The sequence below is a fragment of the Cryptomeria japonica genome, chromosome 2 (assembly GCF_030272615.1).
Source record: "Cryptomeria japonica chromosome 2, Sugi_1.0, whole genome shotgun sequence".
NCBI classification, from domain to species: Eukaryota; Viridiplantae; Streptophyta; class Pinopsida; order Cupressales; family Cupressaceae; genus Cryptomeria; species Cryptomeria japonica.
In genome coordinates, this window is record NC_081406.1 from 190,495,830 (window position 1) to 190,514,549 (window position 18,720).

Sequence of the window (18,720 nt, forward strand, 5' to 3'; positions counted from 1 at the left end):
AATCTCCCCATGGCGAACTTAGTATCTCTTCCAAGTATCCGAACTTGTCCTTCTCAAGCAACTAGAAGGGTTTTTGGCCTCTAAAAACAAGGTGTTTAGTAAGGATTTCTGTTAAGTGTTACTCCTTGATGTTACACAAGCATGATTGAGACATTAAGCCCACCAAGATACCAAACAAATGTAGTCTCTTAAGCATGATTTAGACCATGAGGTCCTACTTAGATGTTGATATGAGAAAGAGTCCAAGGGTCATCACTTCCCAAGTAACTACAATTCCCATGTAACCCTTCCTTCAAAGCTTTCGCTCATCAGGTATTTGTTTATAGTGAGTTAGAATGCTAAGGTATTCTAGCCGTACTCACTTTGGGTCGTTCCCTTCTCATGATTGTCACTTGCTTGCAAAAGCAAATGGTCAGGAAGGCAGGCCCTCTAAAGGTGACACACAATCAAAAACATGAGTATGATATCGAAGATCTGGATTTCTGATCACCTTAAGAAGGATGAGAGCATACTCTCCTACTCCAATGTCAAACTCAACAATAAAAGCAAACATACATTCATTCCATCCTATTTAGAAATCATACTAGGTGCCTAAATATTAATTGCAAACACAAAGTTTGGTTGTATGTCCAAGGCAACCTGCAAAACCCAAGTTAGAAGTTTGATATGCTTAGTCTTTGACTATTGAATCTGCATAAAGCGTGTTAGTAGTTTCATTTGTTGTCTTTGCCATGCGTAATGCCACGGTGCTACACAAAGAATCAGTACCAAAAACCAAAAAGCAGAAACAAAATGCAAAACAAACCAATTTTTAAGCAAAACACTACATTTTTACCTCTGTTTCTGGACTTTACACAGGTGCAGAACTCATGACACAGGCACAAAATGTATCTAACATAGGCACAAAATGCATAACATAGACGCAAGTTGTCTCACACAGGCGCAGAAGTCCCTAGAAAACCCTGCATTACCTTGTTTCTTGGGTTTTTGACCTGCAAATCATCTCAAAAGCACTCCAAAGCATGGTTAGAGGGTTAGTTCACATCGGGTTCACCAATTAATGTAGCTAGGAAATCAGAAATCATCAAAGCATATCAAAACTAATCTAGCTCAATCACGAAAACTAAAATGCAATGATCTATCCTAACACACTCAATAAAGACATGAAAATGAAACATTCAAAACTGAAGACTATGCAAACCAAATTTTGATCTAAATGCTTCCTTCATGCGGCTCCATTGTCCTTCTTTCTTCTCCAAATAGCCTTTGTTTGTGAATCTCACCTTCAAGTGCATACACATGAGATGAAAGTAAGTAGACAAGATATTGGCACAAGAGTACTTGAAGCGTGATTGATTTGACAAAGTGATTAGAAATTCGATAATCTGATTCTTTGATAATGTGATTAGGGGTTTTGATTGAAGAAAATCATCCAATTTATAGATAAATTGGAGAAAAGACAAGATTAGCATGACATTGATATTTTGGCAATTGATTTCGAAAATGACACAATTGAGTGGAAAGAGGAAGGTCATGACACCTTCTATGTCATGAATTAAGACATATTTCCAATGCAAAGCTTAGAGAACTAGAACCTTATGACATCTTGCTATGCCAAGAGTATGACGCATGAGAAATTCATGCTTCCACCGAAGCACAAAAATAGGGAGAAACTAGAGATAAATTAATTAGGTGGAAATTAAATTTGACAAATTAGAAAATAGGTGGAAATTAGGAATTAGAAATTTAGAAATTTAGGAAATTAGAGAATGAGGAAATTAGGAATTTAGTGAATTAATTAATGATTTCTCATTTATTAATTAATTCACAAAGAGGGAATGAAAAATTAGGTAAATCAATTAATAATTTGTCATTTATTAATTAATTCATAAAAAGAGGAATAATTAGTTAACCAATTAAATTAAACATTTAATTGTGACATGAAAACCTAGGATAAATAAAAAAATTATTTAACCTAGAGGGAGAAAATGGAGAGAAAATGACAAACAAGTTTAAATGAATAAATCATAAAACCCTAGAAGATAAATTAGGAATGCAAGGACGACAATTAGGTCTTGATGTAAGATTGACTTGATGTCGATTCGATTTGATCATGATTTTGAATTGATAAACAATTTGATTGATAAATGCGCCAATTGATGAGGAACAATGACTAATTGATCCAAATTGACATGATTGAGAAGACGACGACGATTGATGATAAATTGATCGCAAGATGACAAAATTGACAAGAGGATAAGGATCGATGACAAAATAGATTGTAAGGCGATAAGATTGAAAATGACCATGATCGATGACAAAATCGATCGCAAGATGACAAAATTGAAAAGAGGACAAAACCCTAATTAGGATTGACGATGTCCAAAATGAGCACGCACATTGATGTGATAGGATCGATCAAAATCACGACTGAAAATTATTGTTGACAAGACCGATTTCGAAAGTGAGACAATTGAAGAAATGCAGAAGAATGACTCGACACTCGCAAATGATAAAAACCAAGTGTGCAACATAGAAGAAATGTTAATGCGACGCAAAAACCTAAAATGAGGCAATGCGCAAATGTTAAAGTATGACTCCGCAAGCGTTGACCATTTTTAGGTGTCTACAATAAAGTTTAAGCCTAAAATGGTTAAGATAAGTGTATGGCATAATTGGTGAGATAGAAAACTTTCAATTCAGAGGTTATAAGTTTTAAACCCAAAAAGTTAGTGTTTTACTTATATCATCTAACACATGTATATCTTATAGGAATATACATTATTAGATAGTCATATATGCCCCCCCCGCAAATATAGTATATAGGAGTTATAAAATGTCATTGTAATAAAATGCACTATTAGTTAAATTTGAGACATTCAAAATAAAAAAAAAATCTTCTATCAACTTATGCTTATGTTTTTTGAGCTCTTAGTAATTTTCATAATAATTTAAATATTAAAATCTAGGAGGGGTTAAAATGGAAAATCCACCAAGAGGCTAGAAAACCATTCCTTTTTGAAGTAAGCTTCACCTACACAATGAGTATGGATTTTGAATACTATTTTTGGTAGTAGTGGATGATTTAATTTTTAGTTTAGTGGTGTATGTTCCAATTTAGTGTTATTGTGTGTTTTGTTAAATTATGCTAAGTTCTGGTTTCTCTTTTTTGAGCATTAATGTGGAGCAGTAGTTTGGTAGAGTTATGTTATTATATTTCAACCTCTTGATTGATAAGGGAACATAGGTTTTCACAATAAAGTTAGTGATTGATTTTATCTTTTGACAAGTTTTCCTATATGTGGTCACACAATTGGTCATTGAATGAGGATGCACTTGAATATTATAGGTACATGGAATCATGTCGACAATGGTCATTGCAATTGCATGATGAATGAAATTTGTCATATAGTATGTGGTATAAATGGCTACACACATGCCAATTGATTAATTTTAGTATGATAATGCTAAGAAGTGTGAAAAAGAGGAAACAGATCTTGAAACTGTGGAAGGTAGTGGCATAGGGCACTAGATGTATATGACTGCTAGGTGTTGATAAAATAATAATGTGATGCAAATGGATAGGTATCAAGAGGATGTGTACACATGTTGATATTGGTTTAGAAATACTAAGAGATAGGAGATTGAGTTTACATAATAGCTGGATGAGTTAGATTGATGAATGCTTTAGATTTTCTTTTAGTCACCTTTGTATCAAGTGGTGGTTGTTATTTTTATGACATTAGTTTAATAATTTATGTTTTTTTATTGGTTAGTTAATAGTTGGTTCTTATAAGAAAATTGGTTGTAGAAGTTAAAAGAGTGAAGGCATTTACAAATATCATTGACTATTTTAATCAAAATTGAAAAAGCATATAATATATTTTTGTAATTTTCTTTTATATCATTTTACAAATGCAAAATCCTATTAGTTTTTGTAATTGATCTTGGATTATAAACTTCTATCCTTCAATATTGCAAATAGTTATCCATGTTATTCTACTTTGAAAATATAGAAGACTATTTAGTAGCTAATATAATCATACAATTAGATTTAGATTACTACAGTAAATTTTTTAATTAAGTTTTAAAAATAAATTTAGTAATATATGGGTTGCATGTTTTGTGTTATGGTGGATCTAAACCCGACTTCTTGACCAACACATCATTGACTTATAAATGAGGATGTGAAATGGGTTGATTTTGATATAATAAATAGTCATTTTATAATACTAAATTTTTAAGTAGGAGTGATGATTTGAGTCATGACTTAAAATTTATGGTATTTTTAAATATTTAGAAAAGATAAATAGATTTTATAACTCTACTCATATTATTTTCTCTTATGTTTTAAATTTATGGCGATTAGGCTATCTGTGTGTTTTGACTAATGTGTGAGATGATATATTTTAAATAATTTGCAAGAAAATAATAGGCAGCATGTCCCCTCATCCACACATTATAACAGTTTGGACTCACCTACTAAATTTACCATTCATCACCTTAATTAAAATTTGTAAATATGTAAAATTGACCCATCATTTTTATGCTCCCATATTTGAACACTAAACCTTTACATTCAGATCTCTCATATCAAACCCATATTTCATTACTTTATTATCTAGTTTGAGTCAAATAAATCATAAATTATTAAACACTCATCTAGAGGAATTTAGCACATATCAACAAAATATTGTTATACTGACATTTCATTAGTATTTTCTATTAATGGGTTAAGTGTCAAAAAGAAAATAGTTAGAAAATTAAACTTAGATAGTTTTGAAGGGTAAGATTGAATTTTGATGGGGCTTCTTAGGCAATCCATGTAGTAGGTGCTATAATTTGTATTCCCAGGAATATCAATGGGATATTTTTATTTGGTAACTTCTACTTTTTACATGTTCAAAATCTAATAATGAGGTTGAAAGACAGGTGCTTAAATTATTAGTGTTAAATTTTCTTACAAGGAAGGTTTTTGGATATAGAGATTGAAGGTGGTTCTCAAGTGACAATAAATGCATAATTAGGAAACTTAATTATTTAAAATTAATGTTGCAAGCATATCTTGATGAGATAAGAAAATCAATGGAGCATTTATCAATGACATATTTTTATTCATTATTATAGGGAGCAAAATGTTACAGTTGATTTCCTTCTTGAAAAATGAATAGATAATTCTATATTTTTGGGTATTGAGAGCAAGGTGGTTGATGGAGGGGAGACATTCTTGGACATTATTAATAAAAATGGAATTAAATGTGATTAGTTGAGAATTGATACTCCCTAATCCCTTTTCACTCCCATTTGATGAAAAATAAGTCCATTAAAATATTTATTTCTTATTAATTTTTGAGAGATATTTTTTTTTAGACAACAGGAATTGGGTATAGCACCCCCTTATAAACTGCAGTGTGTTGGGTAAACTTTTTAACGTGACCGGTGACACTGGTGTATACTTCCTTCGGTACCACGTGGGTTGGGAGAGAATAAAGCTCGTGACCTTGTGTTTCACCACTAGAAGCTCTCTCCAATCGAGCTAGGCCCCCAACCCACTTTGTTTTGGGAGATATTTCATCTGAAGAAGATATATTTAATTCTATTCTTTGTATATTTTCATAATAAAAGGTTAATTTTGGTAGTCTCATATTTTTTTATTGTAACAGGCTATAGGATTTTGGTTGGATTTTAATTATTACTACTATAGGGTAGTGGTTTGGGTTTTAGCATTTTATTCATGGAATGCCATATCAGTTTCTCTTCAAGAGACTACTAAAGTCTAGACACATCTTACATTTTATTTGAATATTTTTAATTTATTATTCTTTGATCCATATTTTTAATATTTTGAAGGATACCTTGGGTCCTAGTGATATTGAATATATGGTTGTGATAAAGTCTCATTCCATAATTTTGGATGACATCCATAAAAAATCAAGGAATTGGTGAAGAATTTGGTTGCTCATTGATTTGTTGGAGAGTTGATCCTTTTCAATAATATCAATGAAGAGATATTTTTGGAGCTAGAGCTAGATTTGGTTCCTTTAGTTCTATTTTTCTACCTAGAGTTGTAAGAATATTTATATGAATGATTTTAATTCCCCCTATTGATATGTTGATATTTTAGTTATTTCAATAACATTTGCATCACATGATAAAAAAATATCATGAGTGTTTTCTTTTTTGTCATCATTTACCAATTATATATTATCTCATTCATATTAAGTGTATAAAGTTAATTGATGGGATATGAATTCCTAGCCTATCAAAAACTTCTTCATATTGTCCTCTAGGTAGTAGTTGATGGTGCAAAAATTATGCTAAAGAGCATTGATAGTCTATTCTCAGTGGGGTATTCTATTCCTCATTAGTGGATGGCCTCCCCATAGATTGTCGTATACTAATTGTATATTTTGTTTTTTTTATTTGTTGCTTATACTTCTCTAAATTTATTCGTTTATGGTAGCTTATTTTATATTTTAGGAATGCATTTATTTATTATTTTTATTTATTTGATGTTTCTAATTCTATATATAATATCATTATATTTTCATGTTTAATTCATTTGGACTAACACTCTTTTTGAGTTGTTCATGGTTTTGTAGTTTTATACACATCTATATCAATCTTTACTATGGGGAGAGACCACCTAAGAGAATGTCATGTTAATTTAAAAATATTTCATTAGCATCCAAGGAAGATAATACTCAATTATTTTGTAACTTATTATATGAATCTTTCTCAAAATAGAGAATTTTTTGTTTGTGTTCCATTATGCAAATACTGGCCTCAAATTACACCATTTTGGATCCAATCTGCAATAATTGGCATTGATTTGCCTTTGTCATGAGCTGATTGCAGATATTTGTTATCGACCTATGGTTTGGGGCTTCAACCTGATCATTTTTTTATCAATATGCAAGTTTGAGAGAAGCAGAACGAGTGCTTTGACCTTGCAATTTTTGTGTGGCTATTGCCATTTGCAATCAATGACTTCTCATTCTTTGGTGCTACTTTTTTCTACTCATCTTTCTAACCATTTACCCTTCCTTTAGCATTATTTTGTAGTCAGATGCACTTGGAGACTCAACCAATATCCTTGAAGGAAGAGAACATTTGAGCATGGATTCCATAAGAATTACCATTCTATTCTTTGTAAATATGATGCAATATTTGTATTCAAAATTTTATTAAGAACGTGAGTCCTCTGTAATAAATTTTTATTATATTTTGTGTACTTAATGTATTAAAGATATTCTTGTTTGAGCATGTCAGTAATTGTCAGACGACCTAAATCACTTCGATTTTTAGACTTAAAAGTGTTAAACACTTAAAAATTGACTATTGTTTAATTTGTGTGATTTAATACTGATCATTTGTAATATAACTCTGCCTGAAAGTTTCTACAGCCCATTTGACCATCACCTCGATACCCACAGAGGAATCATGACTTTAGTTCACTATTTGCATGCCCTTTATATACAACGTCGACTTGTAGGACCATATGGCTTGGCTCTCAGGTGTTTGGTCTTTCTTTTCAATTGGAGAAATGTTGTGACTATTGACTTTCCTTAAGTCTTCAACTTACACATTGATAGGTTTATTTATGTTTCTCGTTATGTTTGTAGTGAAGCAACAAACTTATCTTTAGGTTCTGAAGATATGACCAAGTTTATTGTTTCCCTCCACTTGAAAAGACTATCCCATGATCAAATAAATCTCTATTTGGTAGAACCATTAAATTGTGTGCATGCTTATTGAAGATGTCAATCTTATTTGGTCTAGGAGTCACATACATTAGATAACCTTTAAAGGAAGGTTAACGCCGTTTTCTTGCCAAACTTTGATACTGCTTAGGTAGGCATGTTACTTATGATCTATTCTAGGTAATGTATTAGTTCGCTCCACTTTATTAAAAATATGGTAACAATTTAGAGAGAAATAAGTAAGAGATAACTTATCACACAAATAGGTTATATTGCATTAGTTTTCTTATTCTTTGATTAAGAATTGAGGCCATAGAGGAGTTGAGTTATTAAAGAATCTGAAAAGATTATTATCTTATTATAAATGATCATATTATTAGTTAAATTTTGTGTAAATGACTATAAATGATCATATTATTAGTTAACTTTTGTGTAAATGAAAGAAGTTATTTAAAAGAAGTCAATATAATTATAATCGTAATTCCATATATTTATGTGTATATATATATACTTTAAGTAAGTAAGTAAGTAAGTAAGTAAGTAAGTAAGTAATATATATATATATGATTAGAAGAATAAATATAGTTGCTATGTCTAAGTTTGATAATTTTCTTCAACTTTTTAAAAATAATTGTATTATCCTAAGCTACATTGAGGAATCTAGATTCATACGTAAAAGTGAATTGTCATATGCTTGTTTCTTTCTTTTATAATTAAGTATATCTTTATACATTATCGACTTTTAAGTAGATACATATTTCTTCTAATATATCTTAGAAAAATATGCCTTGGAGAGGATAATGCTATTCATTAGTTGTTTATCTTTGTAGAAATGCTAGAGTTTAGAGGTTGAATAATATTCTTTGAACAATATCTTTCAAATCTTCTAAATGTAATAGTACCTTGGAATTTTTTTTAGAATACATGTGATTAAGTTGTGTTAAAATCTTGATAAGTAGACATATGGAAAATGGTAAAGGATAGTTGCTAATGTTATAATTGTGCGAAAACCACTTGGATTACTTTTGAAGTTAACTAGTTATGAAAGGGATCTTGGACTTATGTGTTGTCTTATTCTTGTATTCACTAAAAATATACCTAAGATTTCACATGTATGTATGCTTATATGTGAATGTATCCATTTCCCTCATGCATGATTATGAAGTATTTTGGATAATAACTTTTGTATGCTTATTTGTGCATTCATAAGTGTTTTATACATTCTGTACAAGATTGGGAAACATTATGATTAGTTCTTATGTAACAATATGTTAAACTAGTTTTCATAAGTGAACCTTATTATCAATGATAAAGCATAGATAGATGCTTTTGTAAGCCTATGAGTGCTTTTGTAGGCTTGTGGATATGCTTAGACTATTGCATTTGTATGCACTTATATACTCTTGTATTCCTTTGTATGCTCATGTATTCTTTTGTAACCTTTATTATGAATTAGTGTGTTTCAATGTGCATTTTATTTTTGATGAGTGCCAAATATGGAGTAAAGAGAAGGGTAATTTTTGAGAGAAGGTTTATTCTACATGCTTTAACTTATCTATTGATAGTCAACTCAAAAAGTTCTTTGGTCAAAGCTTACTACTTGATCTCTTAGTATGTGCTATTTATTTGAATCATTTCATTTTACACTATCTTCCATATCATAGTGTTGAGACATTATCATCTTAGAATGTAGGTATATTATTCTACATTGGATTCCATCACCCTGCCAATTTTGAATTGCTAGGCATCCTCATGCAAGGTCGATGGTTCGTCATGTCATGAAGAACTTTAAGGAAGCATAATTTCTTCATAGTTGCTAGTGGAAAAAAACTCTGTCAATGTTCTTGTCTATGGTGTGCTTGTGGGAGATAAATGTTGGAACTCCTATTAGGATTATAACTAGCTATGTATTTTATGCACTCATTCTAATCGACCTTATCGTCTCTTGTAAATGAAATATCTCATGTTTTAAACATTGTGTCGAAATCTATTACCATGATACAATTCTTATATATTTGAGAAAATAAAATAAAATGCATGCTTGATTATGTGTGAATCAATGTATTTATGTAATTTAATATTTTAATAATTTGGAGCACCTTACAATGATAAAAATTCTACAATACAATCTCACCAAGCAAAGCCTTAGTAAGATCAAATTCCACCAGAACATGAGCATAGGTAGTGTGAGCAATTTTTTTGAAGCAATGTCAACCTTCAAGAAGTGACCAATAAAATTACCATTGGATTGAAGGGCATCTGTAACCCAAAATTGTAAGGGGAGATAAGGTAATCTCACCCAAATAAGAAATAGTGTATTAAAGGAAGGGGACCAAGGATGCAACAAAAGGGGGTGTGAATCCCACAATGAGACACCCCTGTCAAAAACATCGTGTCTATCTTCACAAGTGTGAAAGAAAGAAATAATGAAACCTTTGGCTAAAGGGTAAAGATTAACCATACACTTGATCAAGGATGACCAATGTTCAAAGATCTAACCATGGAGATCAAGAAGGGAGGGTCAAAAATTATAAAATGTACAAATCAAACCCCTACTCAGATAATAAGATTTACAATCAAGAACAACTTGTTCCAACAAAAAAATGAGTGCAACAGGGACAAGAAAGAGGGGCCCAATGAGTAGGAAAAGAGAAAGCCTTACCTAGAGTAGGACCATAAGCATTAGAACCCTTAACAACAACAACAACAACAAAAGAGACAAGAGAAGAGGCATTGGATAGAGCACCACCAACATGAGGTTTGATGACAACAACAACAAAACCAAGATGGGGGAATCAAACACATCCCTAGTAGATGGAGAAATTGAAAGAGACCCAATTGCAGGGTCCATAAAAGTAAACCTACAAGGAAGGGAGCTAGCAACAACCACAATTGGAGAGGTCGAAGAGAGATCCGCAATCAACTCTAGATGAGAGAAAACCACCATGGTAGCTAAATTTGACCCCACCACTGGGGAAGGAAATGGAGTCCAGGGGAAACTGAAGGCATGACATGAGAAGCCACTAAGACAAGAAAAACCAAAGGAGAAGATCCATGTAATATCCCACATGTAGTAGCCCCGAGTTAGAGGGGCGAAAATTCAAAAATTGAGTTGAGTATGAGTGAGCGGGAGTAACCTCATTGGGAGTTCTTTTGTGAGAGGATTAGTGTTTTTTTGGTTGTTTTAGTATTTAGAGATATATTTTTGAAGAAATTCTCAAAGCTATGATGGGTTGTCATGATGTAGAAATGTTACCCTAAAAGATATGAACATCAATGATACACGCATAAATAGTAACCGACATTTACTTTTTGTAGGTGGGTGAAAGCATAATAATATGTCCCACATCTAGAACACTTTAATTTTTTCCTATAATTATTTTTTTATTACAAAAGTTTGTTTTTTATTGAAAAACATACATACCTTTAATATTTCCTACTATCCACTAATAACCCACAAATTATATTTATCATAAATTATTGTCCTTAAAAGTAAGATACCTCTAAGTGGCCGTCATTAGATTCTAAAGAGGTTGATCGCCTTGTCTTTTTTCTTCTTGTTTAATGCAGTTGAGATACAAAGTAAACTTCAACATATGGGTGTCGTGCAACAAAATCAAACTTTTATTGTTGTTTACAAATATATATAGTAAAGCAATATGTAGCTACGTGAGAATATGTAGTACGTTTCTAATGATCAAGACAAAGTTATGTTTAAAACCTTGTGGGAAAATAATGTTCCACATTCAATGGAATTCAATCAAAACCATCAACAAGAATGGTAAAGTAGATCAGATGACACCAGACAGGATTCTCCTTGTCCATTAAAGGCACAAAATACTATTGAACAAACCCTATAAACTAACAATATTTGCCACTAAAAAACTGAAAAAATGCTCGAGTTGGGGAACACATGCCACCATAATTTACGTTTTGTACACCTTGATTTTCTTTAAATACAAATGCCATGACTTCACAGTGACTTACAACAGGCGTCAAATCTCAATAGAATAGATTGTCGGTACGTATAGCTTACGAATGGATCAAAATATAAGATAAAAATAAAATATACATGGACTTGGGAACTTCATTTATGGCTTCCCAATCCCCTCCTTAAATATAGCCCGTCTAAATGTGTGTCACCATCAAACCCTAGATTCCTAAAGAAGAAATGGGCCCAAAAAAGAGTTTGGGAAGTTAGCTTGAGACAAGCCGCCTGACTTGAAACCTCCTTTTCACACTGCATTTCATTCTTTCCTTCTTTCTTTTCTCAAGTTTCTCATAAGAAACATATCTTAAACTAAACGGTAAATCGAATTTTAATGATCACAAATAAATCAATTATATAACAAAAAAAGTAAAAGTGAGCAATTATTAATATATGTAGGATTTATTAATAAATTAGTTTTGCTTCTTTAAAATTAATAATTGAAAATTGAATGAACAAAGAATAAACATAATTGAAACATGAATGATAACTGATACCGTAACTGATATTCTTCCCTAATTTAACACATGAAGTCTCAGAGAAGTCCAAACGGGCCATGCACAGTTCTACACGTGAACACCTGCTGATGTAATATAGACGTAATAATTACGTAAGCTATAAATTTGGGAAAAGAAGAAATGAGTGCTTTAAGCGTAACCATGCCGAAAAGAATGTCTTAATTAAACAATTGATGGGGATAAAGATAATTGTGTGGATTCAGAGTTTCCACTTCGATGTTTTCGCTTTCGAAAGGTACTAGCCCTGATTTTGGCCTTACCCATATCATTGTCAAGAGTCTATCCTAGAGTGCGTGCTATCAAATTTATTTCTCCATGATGTTTGACAAACAAATGCCAATGGTATGTATGGTCTAAAAGTGTCTCTTCCTCCTCATCTCTCTCAGCTCTGTCACCTCTTTGAAAAATTGGATCACATTTGAGAAGAAATGGTCTAAAAGTGTCTCTTCCTCCTCATCTCTCTCAGCTCTGTCACCTCTTTGAAAAATTGGATCACATTTGAGAAGAAAACTAAGGAAAGAAGCTCAGAAGTTTTCTGTTTGCCAAACCCTAAAACAATGGGTAGAGGCAGCTATTGGAATAACAGTGCTGCCGTGAAACGGTGTATTTGTATGGTTGCAGCGATATGGCTTCAATCTGTCAATGGCACCAACTTCATATTTTCTAACTATTCTTCTGATCTGAAGAAGACTATGGGTATTAACCAGACTAGACTAAACAATTTGGCGGTGGCTTCTGATCTTGGCAAATTCACTGGGTGGGTTTCTGGTGTTGTGTCCATGCTTTTCCCTACTTGGGCTGTGCTGAGCATTGCCATGAGCTTGGGAATGGTGGGCTATGGTGTTCAGTGGTTCATGTTAACTCAAATCATTGGCCCTTTGGCCTACTGGCAGGTTTTCTTCTCCCCTCCTTTGTGTTTTTACTCCAGGAGTTGTATGTATAAGTGTCAGTAATGGTGAAGTGTATTCATAATGACTTTATGTTTTTTACCCACAAATTGAATATAAAAGATTAATTGTTTCCTTATGCTGCCCCACTCTGATAGTTGTAGATTGCATTTTCTTTGTACGTGAAGCTTCGAGGTCTATTGAGTTTTTTTTTGGTTCAGAATAAACTCTAACTTCTCCTCCAATTAACGTAAGCATCTATGCAAAACTTTAATGTAAAGACAGCTGGCAACGATCGAGGTTTAACTACAGGATTTTGGTTTTAGATTAATGCTTTTTATTACCAAAAACTCTCGTCAGGCTTACGTAAAGATTGTGGCCCCGTGATCGGTAATGACATTTTTGGGAAAATAACTCAATAGGTTAGAGTCTATAATCGTGCTCTTGCTCATTGTCAACCAAAAATCCAACTTTTGTGCCATCCTGGCTATTTCTAAAGTTAATTTGAAAAATTTCATTTTACTAATTGGGTCGTGTTTTTTTAAGTCAAAAGATATTTATTTTAATGGTAAAGTTCATACGGTAGATATCTAGATGATACTTTTATAGATTAGATCAAATTTTTTCAATTCAAAAGACAATGACAATTGTACTGAAATATTTTTAAATATTTTTTTGAGTTGAAATCTGTTTTGAGTAAACTTTTCCTGTTTGTCATGGATTTTGATATGTATTGGGTACATGTTGTGGATATCATTGCAGGTATGCATGTTGTGCTTTCTGGCTGGCAATAGCATCTGCTGGTTCAACACTGTAAGCTTCATGGCCGCCGTAGGCAACTTTCCCAACAGTAGAGGAATTGCTTCTGGTTTAAGCACAAGCTATTCAGGGCTAAGCGCTGTTATTTATACCTGTCTTTCCTCAGTGATAGATCCGGGGCACCCCTCATCTTACTTACTGTTGAGCTCTGTGGTTCCTGCAATAGTTGCCCTAATTTCAGCAATCCTGCTTCATGTTTCTCAGTTGAAGATGGCCAAGGAAGAGGAGGGAGATAAGAGAATCATGACGCTATTCACTCTGATTGCTATTGTCACTGTCATATACTCCATACTATATGAATTCATACCCCATACAAATCGTAGGACAGAAGGAATTTACATGTCTGTGTTGATTATACTCCTACTTTCCCCCCTCTACGTACCCTTAAAGTTAGCCTTTGGCATGGATGCCACCAAAACGACAATAATATCGAATTACAATTCAAGCTCAAGACCGATTCAGGAAGAACACGACCCAAAAAGTGCAGAAAGAGACAATTCCATCATCCATGAAACTTTTCAAGAAAATTCCATCACTACCCAAGAAGCCATAGACAATACAACTCTTGACATAGGACTGGAAGACCAACAGAGGGCTCTACACAGATCAAGTCCATCCCTGGGAGAGGAGCACAGCATCAAGCAACTCTTATCAAGCATTGATTTCTGGTTATATTACTTGGTATATTTCTGTGGAGGAACTGTGGGTTTAATATATATAAACAACCTGGGTCAGATTCTACAGTCCCTGGGATATACCAAAACACCGATTCTAGTGTCTCTGGTTTCCTCCTTCGGATTTTTCGGACGAATTGCTTCAGGGTGTCCTGATTACATCCAGGTATTCTTTAACTCTATGTGCCATTATAAATCACACCCATTAGCTAGCCACGAACATTGTGATCCAAAAACCCAAAAAAATAAAGGAAAAAGTGAGTCGATGGTTATTTTAAGTTTTGATTTGTTTAATCATAAATTTTTTTATAGAAAAATTAATATAATTTCAGATGAATCACCAGTACCAATCAAATCAATAATGAAATATTTCGCTGAACACTTCAATGGGTGGTGCCTCTGCGTACCGATTCTTTTACGCCACTAGTGATTATACTTTTTTATTTATTTCGAACCATTAAAATATGCTTTTGAACTCCCTACCGAAAGCTTTTCTATTGTAACATTCTATGTTCTATTTAAAGTCTATAAATGCTCAGTATGATTGTAGACCATATATTTTGAAAGAATTGTTCTTTTTTTCCGTGTATCAGCAATGGACGGCGTTTGAAAGCTGCAGAAAGATGCCTCGGACTGCATGGATAGCAATATGGATGGTACCCATGTCAATAGCATTCTTCATGATGGCTCTGCTCAATCCAATGAGCGCTACAGTCCTTTACCTGAGCACCGCCATTGTTGGAACTTCTTCAGGAGCCATAACCAGCATAGCCATTCCTGTATCCTCAGAGCTATTTGGGATGGAACATTTTGCTGTGAATCACAACATTGTGGTAACGAATATTGCATTGGGCTCCATTCTTTTCGGAGAAATTGCAGGAATCATTTATGACAGTTCTGGAAAAGGGCGACATGTGTGCATCGGAAAACAGTGCTTCCATAAAACTTTTGTGCTGTGGGGATGCGTTTGTTCCTTTGGAATCATTCTGTGCGTGATCTTGTGTCTCAGAACGCGTGAATTGTACGAATCTATCCACAGACAACGCCAAAATCACAATTGACAAAGTAATATAAAACTCATATTCCTGCCTTCCTTTCATTACAACCCCAATTTCTCAACAGTTTCTTTTTGAAAGCTATGGTTCATGTCGGTTGCACAAACATTTACGAAATCTGTCCTGTCAAAACAGCAAAAAAGGCTAAATTTTTAAATTCCATCTTCGTGGTAGGACTCGGCGTAGAGACAACGAAAATGTTTGGACAAATCTTTCTTCTACATTTGTCGTTACTGTTTGAATGCAACCATTCAATAGAGGCCACGCATTACTATAACCATTTTAAGGCAATGAAATCGGGATCGTGAAAGCAGGACAGAGATCCCGGTTTTTTGAAGCTTCTTTGAACTTATTAGAGATTTTTCTTTTTAAAGGTCGTTTTGTTGTGGATGAATTAAAGTGCCATTGAATGAGAGACGCATAATGGTAAGAACAATTTTTTTCATATCTTTAAGAATCTTAAGAAAGGGAATTGGATTTTATCTTAAAAAGGAAATTGAGAGAGAAAAAGGTGTCTTTTGAAATTTAGTAAATTGAGACATATAGTGGTGAGAACAATTTTTTCAATATCTTTAAAGAATCTTAAAAATGAGAATAGGATTTTATTCTAGAAAGAGAAATTGAGGGAGAAAAAGAGTCTTTTAAAATGTAATAAATAGATGTTTTGAGATTTGCTTTGTTTATGATAGAACTACATATGTAATCTTGTCTTGGACTAGGAAACTTATACAACATGGTCTTGGGCTAGGCTAACCATGTGGGGTGATCTTGGTTTAGGATAGTAGGATTCTAATGTGCCTTACGTGAGTGGTAATGATGGATTGATATGTCAATCTATAAGGGTTTTGAGCATTATCCATTAGTTTAATTACATGCATAGGGATTTTGGCTAGCTTTTTGGTTCTACTATTGAAACTCTCTCATGAGTTGTATACTATGTGGTAGGTTATATATATGCATAGCTTTTGTTAATTATTTGATATAAATATCAAAGAAATTTTTGTTCAAGATCCATTATACAAGGTGCTCTTTTTGGAGTGAAATTAGAGAACCTACTTGGTTGGCTTTCAACTTGGATCATAACACACAATACATAGTACTAGAGAGTTAGATAAGATGATGCTAAAGAATATAATGAATCGATAACAAGTAGATATTATTGTGGTGCTTACAAATTATACACATTTGTTTATAAAGTAATTAAAAGCTATATTTCAATATTTTTGTGTTAACCTATAAATCAACTAATCAAAATTTGCACATATTATTCACTCCAAATAAACACAAATTCATTAAGCAACTTATAGTGTGGCTACGACCAAGTACTACACATAGAGTAAATGTTTTATACTTTATTGATGAAACATAAATGCTCTTAGAAATATTATAAACAGAATGTTTGTATTTTTTGCAATTCATTTTTTCAAGTTAAGAGCATGCCCTCCACTCTGTGTTGGTTTTTTATTTAGTAAGTGGAATTTTTTTTCTCATTAGCCAACAAAGTTTCTCTCTTTGAGAAGTAAGTTTTATTAAAATTAAAGTTCTCATGTAGTTACAATGCATTTCTATTAATACTTTTATTGTGTTCCATCTAAAGTAGCTTATGAAGAACTTGTCAGGTTTATGTGTGATTTCTTAGGATGAATGCCATGTAGACCCAAGATATTCTCCCATTATATTTTCTTCATGCAACAAGATAATATATGATTCATTATCATTGATGTGTATAAACAAAAAATATGATTTGTTCTAAATAGATGGTCCATTTCATCGAAGTCTCAGAGGTATAGAAAATTATTCTTAGAGATTGCATTTTGTTTGGTTCTCCTTGTTAAATTATTTAATCTTGAAAGTAAGGTTTTCATTTGGCCCTTCTTATCACTTTGGCTCCAATTTAAATTGAAGTTAAAATTTTGTTGTTTGTAACATATGGAAGTCCTTTAACATGGTTAAACCATTCCTAGCAATGGTTTTATATATGCTCTTTACTTTAATCACTACAAGATTTGGCGCTCCCTTTTCATCTATAAGTCTAGCTTGCCTTGGGTAAAAATATTACATTAAAGTTTTTGGGCTGTTTCAAAAATATATTCACATGATTATGGATGTGTTTTCTTATAGAGATTGGACATCTTGGATGGTTCTATAGAACAAAATCAACCTCCTCAATTTTGAACTATCTTCTATTTGTCATATTCAAGACATTTTTCTTGATTTTATGGTTCATAAGTTGGGTCTATTTTTATAGTAAATAGGAAAATAAGCAAATTAATTATTTTGGTCCTCTTTTGTTTTATCATAATCAAACTAAAATTAGGCATGCACTTTTTAATTTTATAGTTTAAGATGAGGACACATGTCATGATATAATTTAATACCTGCCTATGGTTTCATATAGGTTTTTTTTTTCTTTTTCATTTTATAAGGATTTGTTGTTGTATATAATAATAATTTAGATTCTTTTTTGGATCAATACAATATTCAAGTTTGCATTTTTTTTTATCATTTTGTGATTGGTTTTATGTTGTAAGTAATCTTTTGGAGTTATGGGGTTCAACAATAAACTCTAACATGGTATTAGAGAACCAAATAAGTGGTTTCCTATATTTTTTGAGAGATCTAGCCTTGAGCACAAAAAATAGAGCACACTGGAGCAAAATCGACTTCATCATTGCATCTAGAAAATCCAAAATCTTAAAAATGCATGTCCAAATGTTTAAATTCATGCAGATAAAATTTTGGTAATTTTTTAAGGTAATAAATTAACAAAAAATCCATACAATGTATGAAATTTGTACACTGTATGGGGTTATGCAGGTTGTGCTCTGACCACTATTTCTATCGCTATTGTTGTCACTATCACTATAAATTTTATAATAAAACAATGATTATCCTATAAAATTTTAGCGGTCAAAAAAATTATTTGATAGGGGTTTTAAAAATATTGATAATTCTTTTATTAAAATTTACAATGATTTTTAAATACTTTGATGAGATATTTTATTAATTGATTTCCAATCTAATAGTTGATAAAGTTATGGTAGGGGTTACCATTGGTTATCCCTAACTTATCCAT

General features: G+C 32.4%; 1 protein-coding gene across 1 annotated transcript; it reads left to right on the forward strand.

The window, feature by feature from the left end:
* The first annotated feature begins 12,399 nt into the window (after nt 1-12,399).
* Nucleotides 12,400-16,069, forward strand: LOC131049135 (protein NUCLEAR FUSION DEFECTIVE 4). The gene is made up of 3 exons (XM_057983165.1): nt 12,400-13,102; nt 13,859-14,755; nt 15,183-16,069. The coding sequence occupies exons 1-3, from the start codon at nt 12,767-12,769 to the stop codon at nt 15,648-15,650; spliced, it is 1,701 nt and encodes a 566-aa protein (XP_057839148.1). The 5' UTR covers nt 12,400-12,766; the 3' UTR covers nt 15,651-16,069.
* The last annotated feature ends 2,651 nt before the right edge of the window (nt 16,070-18,720 follow it).